The sequence below is a fragment of the Grus americana genome, chromosome 1 (genome assembly GCF_028858705.1).
Source record: "Grus americana isolate bGruAme1 chromosome 1, bGruAme1.mat, whole genome shotgun sequence".
NCBI lineage: Eukaryota > Metazoa > Chordata > Aves > Gruiformes > Gruidae > Grus > Grus americana.
Window position 1 is genome coordinate 55740330 of NC_072852.1, and position 15854 is coordinate 55756183.

Consider the following 15854-nt stretch of genomic DNA (forward strand, 5'->3'; position numbering starts at 1 on the left):
CCAGTCCATTTATCTAGGCCATACATCATGAGTTTGTCTCTGAGGATGTTTTGGGTGTCAGAAGTAGTATTAGACAAGATAAACAGCATCCACTGCTCTCCCCTCTGTACATCTGCAGGCAGAGCAGGAGCTGCTGTCCTGGCGGTTCCAGCCTTTGTCATCATGGGAGTCTCCATTTCCCATCTGTATAAGCTCAGGCTCTATACCTCCTTTGATACAGCTGGGGGTGCAGTTCTTGAGGCTGCAGGATCTTGGAGTATATCCAGTCATAGCTCCTTTAACTTGGCAACTCAGCTGTCCTACTAGTTTGTACCTTCTGTAGCCAACAAGCTCATCTCCCTCTGCCATAGCCTCAGTCAGAATGGGAGGCCCTAAGAAAACCCCTGCAGCCCAAGACTTGCAAAGCCCTATTTTCCCCCTAAGTAGCTCAGTCTGGAGGCTCTGACACTACTGGGAGAGATGTTGCAGTGGCTGCTGGAGACCACACCGTGTGGCACATCACCAGCATTACTGAGTGCAGGGACCATGACACCCTCCTGTGCACCCCACTGTACAAAGTCCTCTGTTTGTTAGCTGCTCTCTGGGAGCTGTGTTCTAGGTCCAGCAGCAACATTGGCCTCTCCCTAGTACCTGCTGAAAGGATGTTTGAGCCTTCATAAGGAATTGGCTGGAACATAAGCACAAAGTACACTTTGATCAAGAACAGCTGACGCAGCTCATTAGAAGCTGCTAGAGTTTCCTAGAAGTCACAGCCTCCTTTAGATATCCTTTCCACTAGTAGCAAACACTCTGAAGCTCTTCAAAGAGAATCTAACTGCAGTAAAATTAGATGTAGCATCTGCTTCAGAACAAATTACCTAAACATTAAACATGTTCTGTTAAATATGTAAGTAGCTCTTGCATGTTACAAACTGCTTGTACTATTCAGTGGTCAGGCTTTTTCTAAAGAGACTGACTGGGAGTAGGAAAGAGTTGTATGGAAGATCCTAATAAACTTGTCTTCACTAGTCTTCTAACTATTCAGATTTATTTTATTTCTACAAGTTTTTCCGATGGATGGAAGAAAGCTGGAGATGTAGCTCTCTTTTTCTCTCTTCGTTTTCCACTGTTTGCTGTCATTCTGGAAAAAAAAAAAAGAGAAATTCATACCTTAGATATTTATATTGCTTGCAAACATTCAGCATTCTGCAAATGTTTATGAAGAGCCCCATGGTCCTATAAAACTTAGCTAAAATTTGAGTACCTATGCTTTCACAAACTTTTAAAAATGACCTAGGTTATCATGCAGATTTTTATAATATTACTTATTAATAATTTTTAGTACATTAGTGCATTTTTAGTGCAACTCAAGAAAAAATCAGATCAGATGGAAATGATCAGAAATCTAGCTATCAAAAAATCAGACTATAAGAAATTGGTGAAGTTAGAAATATGCCTCACAGAATGTATGCAACACAAGAAAAAATGACAGTGGAAAGTAACTATTTGTTAGGCTATTTCAGTCTCCAGTGAATCTTCATTGATGTACTACTAATTCTGTCTTTCTGTGTCATCCTCAGGTTTGGGGTGGAGGGGTTGGGGACTGTGGTTTTTGGTGTTTTGATGGTGGTCAGGTACCCACAGTATGCTCTGTAGCTTCCCTTCCTTTAAAAGTAGGCTTGTTGTTTTATATGTGAGTCTCTAAAGGATACAGTGCCAGGAGCTGGAGGAGTGAATGAGGTCTCTCTCTGGTTCTTTCGTACTTTATCTCTGCAATGAAAATGACTTTTATAATAGAGTTCTGCTTTGAGCCTGTTACTTTGTTTCCTCCTTACCCAAGAAGTAAGAAAAAATGTTTGAATGTTTTTTTCAGTTGGGGACTGGTTAAAACTTCACAGCAGGTAGAAAAAAAGTTTATTGCTGACACTGGCAGAATGAGATGCAGTTTTATTTGACTGGAATCCTGAGGATTCCTTTCGCAGAAGAGAGTTTTGTTTTGCTTCTCAGAAGCCATGTTTCATTATAGGATGGTGCTGATAAAAGCAGGAAAAACTGGAGGCAAGTTCTGGAGGACGGAGTGGGAGTACTAGAGCCATTTTGCATTTGGGGCAGTGGTTTGGTGAATCACAAAGCAGAGCTCACTAGCAGGGCAGCAATGTACGGAGACCAAGGGGGCTGTTGTTCTGCTTCGATGTCATCAAACATCTTGTTTTTCCCAAGGCATTCTTACTGGTTTAGAATGAAAAAGCTTAAACTTGAGGACAAATGAAACTTCATAATAGTCATGGCATTTTACAGATACCTGGTTTTTTTCAAAGGTTCCTCACGAGCAGTTGTATCTGATCATTCCAGGTGAAGCATCAAGGAGAAAGCGTTCCAAATCTGAGGACATGGACAGTGTTCATTCTAAACGTCGTCGGTACATGGGAGAAGATTATGAAGCAGAACTCCAAGTAAAAATTACAGCCAGGAGGGATGTTGACCAAAAATTACAAAAGGTAGAGTGGAGGTGCAGAATGAAGATAGCAAACACACACCATCTTTGAATTAGCTATCCTTTCCCACACGCTCCCTGCCCCTCCAAACACTTTCTCTTTTTTGTGGTTGAAAATTGTATGTAATTCAAATAACATAGGTAGCTTAATTCATATAAGGTCTTATTTAGCCCTACTTTTAAGAAGTGACCAAATATAATTTGAAAACTATGCTGCAAGAGTTATATTTGAAATGTGTCACATATTTAAACTCTTAAGTCTCATGTGACTACAGATGGAAAATCTTAGCAAAGAAGGTATTTCAGTGTGGTAAAGGTTTATACGTGGTGCGCTATATTGCGTGCCCAGCTTTAAAGAAAGTCTGTCTCCGAACGAGGATGCAATCAACATAGCATTTTGCAGATCTTTATAGAGCTGTTAATTGCCTGATTGCACCATTGGCATGTAAAGAAACCTATGGTCTTGAAGAAGTTAGCTAGTGTGTGTTTTAACTTCATTAATGTAGGATGCAGAAAACTGAACCATGTTTGCTGCTTGTTTGCTTTTGTTTCCTAAGAAAATGTTTTGCACTGCAATAGGTGTGGCAGGGAGAAAAAAATTAAAGAATATGTGTAACAAGTAAACTTTTTGGAAATCAGTCTCTTCTTTTTCATTTTTAGCTTCTGCAAGAAAAGCAACACATTTGCTTTCTGGGGGAAATGCATCTTGGAAATAAAATTTTGTTGAATGTCTTTAGTTTCTGTTCTTTGAATGCCGATGTCCCTCTCAAGAACAGAAGAGTAAGAGGAAAAATTAATTTGTGCAAACACAGCACTTCATGAAAATATCTTCTGTTGTTAAGGTTATTTTTATGTAAAATAAGGTTTTATACACTTACATATACTTAGAAAATTAATTTCTTGAATTAATGGCAAAGAGGGACCATTTGTTTTTGCCAAAATAGCTGTAGAAACTTTTTTTAGCTGTGCAACCACATGCTTTTTGGTGACTACAGGTTTATTCAACAGGGCACAACCGTTGTCGTTTGTAGCAGAATGCTTGTTAAGAGTTGAGAATATTTTTATAGGTGGTCCTGCAAATTCTGGGATTACATTGTTACTTTTTTAAATAATAATAATTTTGCAGGTTATCCAGAGACTGTTAGAAGAAAAACTTACTGCTTTACAGTGTGCTGTATTTGACAAGACTCTGGCGGACTTGAAAACCCGAATAGAGAAAGTAGAGTGTAACAAGAGGCATAAAACTGTGCTTACTGAACTACAGGTGAGTGTTTGTGTTGAACTGCATACTAGAGAAAAATAAGTTCCTTGACATTTAGTACTAAGTCTCCTGTAGTTGTCAGTAGGGAAGCCATTTTGACCCCACAATGGAAAGGGAGGGAAAGCAGCAAATACTAATGTTGCTTTTGAGTTGTAAAATTGTTTCCTTCCTTAGAAAGCAACCAAATAATCATCAAAAAAACCCAAAGCAAATCTTCCTTCTGGTAAACTGATTCATTAGCTGTTAGTAAACTGCTTTTCCACTCTTCTGTTCCATTTAGACATTCTTCAAATAAATGTTAAGTATGAAAATATCTAATGCCTCTATGAAGCCAGAAATTTGCTTAAAAACGGAAGAGTGCAGAAAGGAGAGGACAATAGCTCTGGACTTTATAGAATGTTCAAAAAAAGAAACATACTTATCCATGTTATTTTCCCAAAAACTAAATAATTATGTTCTAGCAAGGAAACAAATAGCTAGTGTTGAATGCAGTATGCTTTCTTGTGTTCTTTATAGAAATTATGTACGTAGTGGTGAGATGAGGAACATCACAAAAATCAAAGACTTTTGAAGTGACAAGACAATTAAGAGCTTATGTCATAACAAATTCAAACAATAAGGCCATTTTACTTTTAACATAAAAAATATGGAGTTTTCCAGACCAGTGCGTACTACATAACTCTACCCCCTCACCGCCCCAAACACTTTGTTGACTTTTTGTTAAGTGCTATCTAAGATGCTCTCAGTATAATAGTTTCAGTCAACTACAGTGTTAATAACATTGTGTAAGGCTGTGAATGTGTTGATGTTAATGTACTCACAGTCTAAGTTTTTATATGGTTTTATTGTACAAGGGGCTCCAAAAGACATCTACATTGTAAATAACAGAAATTGAAATATAAATCTCGTTAAAGGCAGACTATAATTGTAGCCTGTTGTGTTGCTTTGTAAAAATGTGAAAGAGGTGAGGTTTCTAAATGGACCAGCTCCTTTTAGGTAAGAAGTTCTGAAATCGTGGTATATGATACGCACTGATTTTTTTAAGAACTTCCATTCCTCTAGTGCTAACCTAGTCTATTCAGGAGTTAATAAAAAGAATTTAATTCTTTCACAGTAGGTGGGGGAGGAGGAAAAAGTACCCACTAAGAACAAGTGGCACAACTACTATCTCCAGAATAAGGCAGCCATCAGAACTGCAACCTAGACAGGGTAATTAGGATCTTGTAATGCTGAAGTAATTACAGAAGGAGTGGTCACCAAATAGTATGTTGAGGGAAGCACAAGAAGGAAAAGACAAGATGTAAGAATGGTGCTTAAGAAGATAATGAACTTGACACCTGAATATCAAATAGAGTAGAACAAAGCTGTGACAGTAAGGTGTGTGTGATACCTAGTGTATCACTGAGAGGAAGAAATAGGATAAATGGGGAAAAAGTAGATAATATGAAAGGCAAAAAGGGGTGCATTTTTCAATGTGGCTGGTACATAAGGCATTAAAACAGTCAAATGCTTTCAGTTGCTTTCATTCTTGCAGAATATTGCGTGAACCTCTGCAAGATGGATTCTGTTTGTGCAATTGTGAATAGGGAGGAAAATAATTTGTCTCTTAAGATATCTTCATTGGGATACGCATGTGTGTCTTTCTGCTGCTCTGAAGTAATACGCAGTTGTACTGTACTTCAAGGAAGAATAATTTTCCCTGATATGAAAATAGCCTTTGACTTGATGTGTTTATTATGTATCTTATAGTTTGTATAATTTCTTTGATGGTTCTTGGGGAGGATATTTACAGTTTTGTTTGTTTCCATTTTCTTCCCATCTAGGCTAAAATTGCTAGATTGACAAAGCGGTTTGGAGCAGCCAGGGAGGACTTGAAGAAAAGACAGGAAGTAAGAACTAGATTTTTTTATACTTGTTTTTCTGAGTTAGCCTTAAACCTTGTGTTGAAAAATAAAGAAATTTTACATGCTGAAAGATGTTTGTCTTGTTTGGTTAAAGACAGTGATATGAAAGAATAGTCTTTTAACATCTGTTATGTAATTCTGATTCGTACAGAACATTAATTAGGCATTATTAGTGTGAAAGCCTTTAAACTGTATGTAAGTAAATCTAATTTACTTCAATATGATGAGTACAGAGTAAATAAAAGTGAATCCCAGCACCTTGATTTTGGGAGCGGAGCGGGGAGAGGAGAGGAGTGGATACAAACAATAGTATTTCTATGTCTAGAATGAATATTTTGGATTAATTACTGTGAAGAAATGGAAGCTAAAAGTCCATTAATGTTCAAGAAGAAATTTTGATTCTCATGTTATAAAAACCTGAAGGCAAGAGACTTATATAAAGGGAAGGATGTAGGAAAGGGAGACAGGTAGGACTGAGGTGGTTTTGGAAGGGTTGTAAAATGTGTCAAGTTCTCCTGCAGTGTTGGCTCCAGCAAATGTGTTTCTCACACAGAAATGGATGAATATGAAATACAGTGAAAGCATAAATTTGCAAGCTGACTGCTGGTTGATTTGGTTTGACTTTTCCCTTTTTTAACTAACTTTTTTTTTTTTAAGAATTCACCAAATGCACCTCTGTCTCCAGGGAAAGCACCAAGTGACACTGCAAACACAAACAATGTGACATATCGGTAAGCAAACCACATCAGTGTGACCATGTTAAAATTCACAGTAGGACACTTGAAATACCTAATGTAATGGATAATCCCTGTATTTTCTTTTTTTAATTAAAGTGCTCTTCCTTTTCCTTCATTGCTCTTCAATTGTAAAATTCAATTTTCTTCCACAGAAGTCATAAATGGACAGTATTGAATCCATTCTTAGGTAAACTGAGATGAGTGTTTCAGCAGCTAAAAAATAATGGATAAAAATGGAAGTTTAATTTCAATGAAGGGAAAATTCTCATGGTGAAAGGCAAACTTGGTGTAAGCACTTGAAAATTTACAAATAAATCTGCCTTTTTTTTTTTTTTTTTTTTTAGTAGGGGGATATCCGAAGTTAATTTGCATGGCGAGCAGAAGATAAATGAGTTTAGAAAATCTCAGTGAAAAGAATAGCTGTAAAATAAGGGGTTTTTTCATCATTGTACTGTTTGTAGTTACAGCTGGTGTGGCTCATTAAGAAATGCTAACTGAAACTTCATTCCATAGAAATGCTGGCACAGTGAGACAGATGCTGGAGTCAAAAAGGAATATAGCAGAGAGCACACCTGTGACTTTTCAAGCCCCTATGAATGCGGGTAAGAAACTGCTTATGGACTACAAACACACTTCTTAAGTTTTATTGCTTTCCATTAAATAAGTAACTAACTGAACAGAGTAAAACTGGGGTTTATGACTTTTTTTCCTGAGCTCAAAAATCATTATTCTTAGCTTTCTACCACATTTCTAGTTTATATTTGTGTAGTGTGCTTACCATCCAAGGGAAAAAAATGTGTCGATTTGGCCAATCGGAACAAGTGGGTAAATTAGATGCTTCAGCAGACTGCTTGCTGGGCGTGGCAGCAAATCTTGTGGTCTCTCAGCTGCCGAGAAGTGAAACACATGGCTCACGGGTCATGTCATACTGATATCTTCCCCTCTAACTATTGGCTACAGAAGTTGAGTGAGGATCTAAAGGAAGTCACAAACCGCATTTCTTAAGGAAATCAAGTTGAAAACTGGAATTCGTAGAATAGAATTTTAGAGGGAATGTAGAATCAAAACCACCAATAATTACATTCATTGTAGTCACACTATGCTTGGTCTTAAAAATAATTTACTTAATACTGAGTGCTGAATCTTTTCCACAGAATCCTCCCATAGTAGGCATGTATACTGGCTTTTTGTAGTGTATTATTCTCCTTATCTTTAGATTTAATCCTGAAATTTCGTTGCATGAAAGCGAGTATCTTCTCTGACACATTAATTGTTGGTTTCAGTAGAACCTTCTGGTTATAAGGTCCTAACTATACAGAGCAAGTTAGTCATAACTGACTTAGTTTTTCTTTTCTTGTGTTTTCTGAAGGACGACCAGTTGTTCTATTTCTGCAACAAGTGTTTAAAATGCTGTATTTCATGTGTTTTCAACAGTTAAATCTTGGAGTCTTCTTCAAGCTTGTTCGTGTCATAGTTGTTTGTATATCTCTTTTGCCATTTGTGTACAGTTCTTTCAAACAGAAATACAGTATTGACTGTATCTTTAAGCTATTGAATATCAGAATGTACAACAGAAAAAGAGTATAGCCTTTCTTTGCAGAAAGGTAGTCATATACCACATTTTTTGTAGAATCATAGAATGGTTTGGGTTGGAAGGGACCTTTAAAGATATCTAGTCCCACCCTCCTGCCATGGGCCAGGACATCTTTCACCAGATCATGTTGCTCAAAGCCCCGTACAACCTGACTTGGAGCTCTTACAACAATAGGGCATTCATAACCTCTCTGGACAACCCATTCCAGTGTCTTATGACTCTCGTCATAAATCATTTCCCATTTGTTGTGTCGGAGTGAAACTTCCCACTTGGTTCAAATACTTCTTTTTTTTTTATTATTTTTTTGGTGTAGTGCCAGCATCCAGTCTTGCTGCTCCTCCAGCAATTGTCAGCGGACATCCTAAGCCTCAGACTCCAGTGACCTCCACCAGCTCTTTGACAACAACAGTTATTCCCACTGCTAATACAGCTACAGTTGTAGGCACTAACCAAGTGCCCAGTGGCAGTGCGCAGTCAGTGTCTGTCTCATTGCAGTCTTTGCCCGTAATCTTGCATGTACCTCTTGCAGTGTCATCCCAGCCTCAGCTCCTGCAAGGCCACACAGGGACTTTGGTCACTAACCAGCAGTCAGGCAACGTTGAATTTATATCCGTACAAAGCTCATCTACAGTTGGTAGCCTTACCAAAACTACAGTGTCTTTGGCATCGACTAACCCAACTAAACCAAATAACAGCCCATCTGTGCCCAGTTCTGGTATTCAAAGGAACTCTCCAGCCACTGCTGGGTCAATAGGCACAACATTGGCAGTACAGGCTGTTTCTACTGCACATCCTGTTGCCCAGGCTACAAGGACTTCTTTGCCCACAGTGGGTACTTCAGGACTTTATAATGCTACCAGCAGTCGAGCCCCCCTACAGATGAAGATTCCCCTCTCTGCATTTAGTAGTACAGCTCCTATTGAACCACCCACCGTTACAGCGCCCAGAGTTGGTAAGTTATGCTTGAATGTTGACACTGGGAAAGGAAAATAGTTGTCAAAGGGAACCACAAAACTCCACTCCTGTGCAAATTTATTAGTGTATTTGACTGAAATGTTTCTTCTGGGTTGCCTTTCTTTTGAAATTGTCAAGATCACAATCTTGAATCCTAATCATGGCATTTTGATCAAATCACTTCTGTTATAGATGTGTTTCAGCCATCTCTCCTTAGAAGGAGGAGTCAGTAGTGTGGCTCTGTAAGCTTGGGGTTTTTTATTTTATTTATTTTGTTCCTAGCATGAAGTCAGAAACTCCTATTCTACCATTAGCAACTTGGTATTTATTTTTAATACAGCCTGTCAAAATAATCTGGCTACCTTTCTAAGCAAAGACATACTGCAAGTATAATCATAACTTAATTTTCACAATACTTAAAATTAAACAAAATGGGGGAAAAATGCAACTGAATACTAACCCAGTTGCACAGTAGTACATGTATTGTATTTAAAGTAAAGTCTCTGAACACAATCAATGATCAAATACAGTATCTAGATTAACTGTTTTTAAAATACTTTCTCTCCGTCTCTGGCCACACCATGATGATTCTCTGCACTTCTCATTTTACATACCTTGAAATTTTTTTTCTAAGAGGTCCTCAAGATTTCTAAGTGAGTTGAAATTGTAGCAAGTTTCCTACTGGCACAATATAATGTTAAAATGAACTCAAGCAAAGCTTGACATCAGAACTAGTTTTATTTAATTTTCCCATCTCTAAGTTACCTATATTAAAATATGTCTTCTGTAGAGCTGGGCAGTTATATGCTTTGTATTGATTTTTAGCTCTAAAGCTAATATAATGATTTAATACAACATAAAAAGGATTGTGACAGATCAGGCACAGTGACCAAAGGGAGGGCCTGTGTATCCAAAAATGTGTCTCATTTTCTGCAGTTCACATAGACTTTTGTGCGAACCCTAGTAGTTTCTTATCAGAATTGAAACACTGCTTTGGGCCAGCACTGTTGCTGATAAGCTCTTGTTAAAATGAAAAGGAATAAGAAGGGAGCATTTGGATTTAAATGTTTACATCAAATATTCAAGCAACTTGTGCTTAAGTTGTTAGTGTAGATACATGTTTGGCTGCAAAATTATCTCAGTTATGTGTTTTGCAGTCTGTTTAACCACCCGTTGTTCACTCAATTTTTTGTACAAAAATGTTGAATAATTTTAATTTTTTTCAGTTTAATGTATTGTCAGTTTAGATACAGAGGGAGGAGAGGCTGGAGTTATGCTTTGTCCTCAGATAGGCAAGGGAATTGTTCATCAAATATTTTTAATACACTGCGAGAATTTCAAGAAATTAAACATGTACTGCTTCTAGTCTGGAAAGTGCCATTTTGCTTTTCTGTATCTTCTATTCCCTCTGAAAAATGGTAGTGATTAAGTTTGAGTACTTGTAATTGAAAATTAGGGCTGAAAAATGTTAAATGTGCCACACATTGAATGTTTAGTATCAAACAATTTTGAATATTGCCTCTAAATTTGTATAGTGGATATCAGTATTTAGTACTGATTAGATACTGCAAATGAACAATTTCTTGACCCCTCAGAAAACCAGACAAGCAGGCCACCAACAGATACTTCGGCAAACAAGCGAACTGCTGAAGGAACAACCCAGGTAGGTTGTTGATTATGTTTCTGTATAAAATTCTAAAGTTACAATCCACAGGAGAAAAGTTCTGTATCTTTATTGCTCATAATGAAACAACTTTAGTTTCTTTTTTGTGCCATCCTTTCTAGTTTCTGTCCATTTGTATTTTTCTTCTTCTAATCTAGAGCATTACTTGGAGCATGAGCTTCTGATAATCTTTTCAGAAGTTTTCTGATGGGGTTTGTGTAAGTAGATGAGTTAATAATTCAGGAGCACACTAAAATGTGTCTGATACAACAGAGCTAACATACAAAAGAAAACCCTGCCCAGTTTTTGTCTGAAGGGCTTGAACTTAAAACTACAAATATTTTTTAAATTATTGCAGTGCTCCCATTTCCACACTAATCCAGAAATTAATAAGAATTGGGGTTCTAATATTTCATTGTCATATGTCATTAAAAAAAAGGAAAAGAAACTTTCTTCGGGAATAAATACTTCATGATAAAGGAAAACTTGCTGTACTTCTGGATTCCTCATCTAAGATTTGTTGAACTTGCTTTGAAAGGTTGACATTAAGCTATTTAAAATTATTCATAATAAATTTTATTTCTGCATACAGATATTTCACAAAGCACCTCTTACATTGCTCTTAACTGGAATAAAATTAATTTATTCTAGCCAAAATTTCCACATTTAATAGTATTTCAAGTTACAGTAAAATCTGAATTATATTTCAAAGCAAGAAGAAAATATATTGGACAAGATTCTTTTTCACCTGTTGCAGAAATAGTCTGGCAAAGATAACCAGTATCGTAAACTGTGCCTCACTCTACCTTTTTATTAAGGCATTTCATAAAGAATGGTTGTTTGGAACTTCATTTTTCAAAGATACCTGTGGATTATAGCTATCAAAACATTTGTCAGTACTTGATATGGATATGTAGGAAATTCAATTCCAGAATGGATGACACATGTACAGTGTTAAAATTTAATTTTCAATATAAGATGCCTATTTTGGAATTTTTCTTCTTCGGTAGAGCCTGAAACCCGGAAAAGATTTTTGGAAAAACAGATTGTGTGTGATAGTGGTATTTAGCAATGAAAGGTGAGCAAGGAGGGAAGTAAGACACATGATGCTTTCCGGTTTTCAGTCTTTGTTATAGTGTATGTTTCTAGGTTTGCTTTCAGTCAAATCAGTTAAAGCATGTGTAATGCCATGGTTAATAAAGAAGGACCTGATGCATTTTAATTGGCTAGTGAGCTATGGAATTGACATGCCATATCATTTGAAAAATCCAGTTAATGCCACCTGCTTTTTGTTATGTAAAATCCAAAATATTATGTATTACTCCGCACTTCACAGCTCTCAGAACAAAAAGTAGTTCGCTGTGTGCCGTATACCTGTGGCATATTTGATGGTACAACTTTGATCAATTGTTTCGAAAAGCAGTTGAAACAGGAAGAGACTTCATCAGAAAAAAAAGAAGCAGTAGAAGCAGCACAGACGAATTTTAACTTCCCCGAGGATGTCCTCTTTGGCTTGGAGGAAGAGGAAGAGGATGCTAAGAGCATCAAAAACACCCACAAGCAGACTGGTTGGGCAGCTAACGTATTAAAACAATGGCTGGCCAAAAATGGCAAGGATCCTAGCTTTGAATTGGTACCAGTAAATGAACTCAATGATACCTTAAGAGAGTTTTATTACACAGTAAGGAATCATGATGGAAATACCTACAGTGTGGCAAGCTACAAGTCAATACGTGCTGGCTTAAACCGGCATCTCAGAATGCCACCTTATAATCGTCAGATTTGCTTAATGAAGGACAAAGAGTTTGCTAGTGCAAACATGGTATTTGTGAGCGTGCTGAAGATGCTGCGCATGCAGGGAAAGGATGAGACTCGCCACCATCCTCCTATAGCTGCTGAGGACTTGCGTAAGATTAAACAATCCGGTGTGCTGGGATTGCACAGTCCACTGGCACTCGTCAACAAGGTGTGGTTTGATTTGCAGTTGCATTTTGCCAAACGAGGGAGGGAAATTTTAAGAGATCTGGCTCCAGATGCTTTTGTTGTTGAGAAGGACAAGAACGGGCGTCGATATGCTATGTTTAGGTATCCTGGCAAAGGAAAAAATGGAGAAGATCCTCATAAAATGGCTAAAATGTATGATATGCCGGGGGACCCAAACTGTCCTGTTTTTTCCTTGGAGCTTTATTTGTCTAAGTTGCCTCCAGAGCCCCCTGCCTTTTACCTGCATCCTTTAAAGCTAACGTCAGAGCAAATGCAAGAACAGCCTGTCTGGTACAAAAGAGAACCAATGGGTGTGAACTTCTTAAGTACCATGATGCCCAGGATAAGTGTGGCAGCCAGGCTCTCTCAACGATATACCAATCATTCTCTCCGAACTACCACCATCCAGCTACTGTGTGAAGCGGGACTGGGGCCTAGAGAAATAATGGCAGTGACAGGCCATCAGTCCGAGTCTGCTATTAGACACTACTGGGGAGCTGCGGAAGTTCGCTACAGGGCTTGGTCAGATGTAATGGAGAATAATGCCCCCAATTACCTATATAGCAAGATCCCAAATGAAGTGATAAAAGAATCACTGTCTGGTGCCTCAACCTCTTCTGTAAACCACGTTGTTCTAGAACAAAGCAAAATTTTATTCCCTAAGAAATCTGTGGTGCCGCCTGGCACTAATTCTGTGACTTTAGTCCCTGAGGGACACCCAGCTCTGAATTCCAAAAGCTCCATCCTGTTGAACCACAGTTCTTCTAAGGTGTTTGTCCCCACGAACACGGCCAGTGGGAACCTAACTGCTGGTCCCCTTCAAGGCTGTTGTAACGAACCTGTCTCTATAAAGCATGTGATAAAACAAGAACCAATGACTTGATGCTTCTGTAATGGAACTGATTTCAAATTAATTGCTAAAATGGAAAAATTACCAGTTTTGTTTTTTTCACTTGGTCTACTAAGGAAATTTCTTATGGTCTAGTTCAGCAAGAAGTATCCTGTTCGCACTCCTGAAGTGACCTATGGAACAGAAAAACAGAGCAGGGCTTGGAGTTTGTATGACTTTCTGTGGCAGCTGGGACTCTTTAAGTGGCTGAGCAGAGCTATTTTAAAAAAAGAAAGGGAGATACTGATTTCCACTTAGCTGAAGAGCTACGCTTTCTTCACTAAGTGCATGGCTTTTATATTCTGTGAAGAGTGTATTTATTATACCATTTTGTGCCTGCTGGCACTAATGTAGCATCTGACAAATCAAATACTTGATTACTGAAGAGCACGGAGAAAGTAGAAGCTGAATGAAATAGACACAGATACACTACAAATATATACATATGCATGAAAACACCTGGAATTGCTTGACCACTGTCACCCTCTCTGTTCAAATTGTTATCAGATCTACCAGAGAATTGTGCCTTTTCTAAAAAAAAAAAAAAAAAAACCCACAAAAAAACCCCCACCTACTAAATCGATTTTTTTCTGTGAGCTACAGATTTGTATTGCAGGTCTTTCCTTTTCCTATTTAATATTTCTGGCTAAGATTTCAGTCATTCTGTTCTCCAAAGGCACTGTTTGATACAAATGATAGTAAAATTGGGATCTCTTCAGTTGTGCATGAAATGGGGAAAATGATCTCAAAAGAGTTGAGAACAGGTTTGTTGCTTAAATGACAAGTAATAAGAGTTGAAGTGTTGTCTGTGTATGTGCTTATTTTGTGAGAGATGTTTTTGTATTTCCTCTCACCCCTTCCATTACCTTTCACATTGTCTTTGCAGTATAGTCAGTATAGTCTTTGTCAGTATAGTATAATTCAGAAGCGCATCCTGTTCTTCCCCACCATACCCTATCCAAACATTATTTATGGTTTTAACCTCTTTAGATTAGTTCACTGTAGTAAACTGATCCTATCATTACATTTTTCCCTAGGAGATTTTTACAGGTTAGAAATTCTCAGGATAGTGGATGTGAATTTTGTCAGAGAAATGAAATTGTAGTTTAAAAGGCTCTTTAATAAAAAAGAATTACAAATTAGGAGGGCTAGTCATAGTTTGTTTTTAATGACTCACACTAACTCATGGTTTGTCTCCGCTAATCTATGTCATGATTTTTGTCAGAGATTCTGACAAATTGAGAGATCGTCTGTAAATAAAAATGGAAAACAGGTCATCAAATCACAAATTATGGTAGGTCCACTTTGGAAGAAGAAACGGTGTAGCATTTAAAACTGTTTTCTGTTATATTAACTGAATGAAATAAGAACAGCTTCATCCTTTTGAAATGCGTGTGTGTATGTGCGTACACACATGCCCGCACACACAGTTTCTCGCACTAAGGACTTCACTGGAAGTGTTTATGTTGCTCAGCAGTGGACAAAATAGGGAAAAATCCCAGCTGAAATAATAAATTGACCACAATAAACTCTGAAATCTGTGGAGAAATTCCTTGCTGGGAAAGGCTTTCAAATATTGAATGAGATTTACCACTTTGTTGTAGTCCGAACAGAGAACTTGATGCCTGAACTTTGGAGTTTTTATCTTGGCTGATAACGTTTACCTTTGTGGCCTTGGGTAGGTTATTCATACTTACTGCATCAATTTTCCAAAGTGTAAGACCATGACAGTATGTTCCATTTTCTGATGGATCATGTTGAAGATTAAAAGGTTTTGAAAAGTGCTATATTCATCTTACGTATTGTGTTTACAGTCACTTTTATTTGCTGTTGTTACAATGATTGAGCTAGTTGCTCAGATAGAATTGTTAATATAAAAATTACTTCTGCACAATCATACGCTTCCTTAGTTGCAGCGTTAACTTACAACATCAGTGACTAGAGGAAGGAAATCACGGATCCAGGATTATCATTTTGTCAAGCCTCAAGTAAATCAAATGGAAATGGTAAAGTAATCCTTTCTAATGGCTAGAAAGAAGAAAAATTGAAAAAATAAAGGGCAAACAGTTCTCAAAATATAGAGCTGTGCAGTACCTTGTTCTAGGATATTTTAGACTAACATAGATTTCCAAATTTTAAGAATTCATAGAATTCATAATTCAGCCAGACTTGCAACTTTAATTTCTTGTTTGAAAAAATTTACTCTAAACTTTCATGAAGATGGGTATGTATTATTTTTAAAAAAAAAAAAAAAAAAAAAGTCCTGTCTTTGTCTCAGGTAGTTGCTTGTTCCAGCACACTGATGTTGAACACTTATCCTGCAGAAACACAAGATATTGCCAGGAGATGATTTTTTTTCTTGTTGTTCCCTCTTGCTGCATACTGTGGTCATACTG

General features: G+C 37.4%; 1 protein-coding gene across 13 annotated transcripts in view; it reads left to right on the top strand.

Annotated features, from left to right (window-relative positions):
* The window catches only part of ATF7IP (activating transcription factor 7 interacting protein), a 119153-nt gene that overhangs the window by 74767 nt on the left and 28532 nt on the right, over positions 1 to 15854 (top strand). For 7 of the 13 annotated variants that reach the window (XM_054831335.1, XM_054831424.1, XM_054831518.1 and 4 more), the window contains exons 4-11: positions 2332 to 2477; positions 3600 to 3737; positions 5558 to 5623; positions 6296 to 6369; positions 6889 to 6977; positions 8283 to 8921; positions 10519 to 10586; positions 11923 to 15358. In XM_054831335.1, coding sequence (XP_054687310.1) covers positions 2332 to 2477; positions 3600 to 3737; positions 5558 to 5623; positions 6296 to 6369; positions 6889 to 6977; positions 8283 to 8921; positions 10519 to 10586; positions 11923 to 13452 — 2750 coding nt within the window. In that variant the 3' untranslated portion in view covers positions 13453 to 15358. Of the gene's footprint in view, positions 1 to 2331; positions 2478 to 3599; positions 3738 to 5557; positions 5624 to 6295; positions 6370 to 6888; positions 6978 to 8282; positions 8922 to 10518; positions 10587 to 11922; positions 15359 to 15854 lie in introns of those variants that run through there. The other 6 variants (XM_054832234.1, XM_054832146.1, XM_054832067.1 and 3 more) reach the window with 3 other exon arrangements.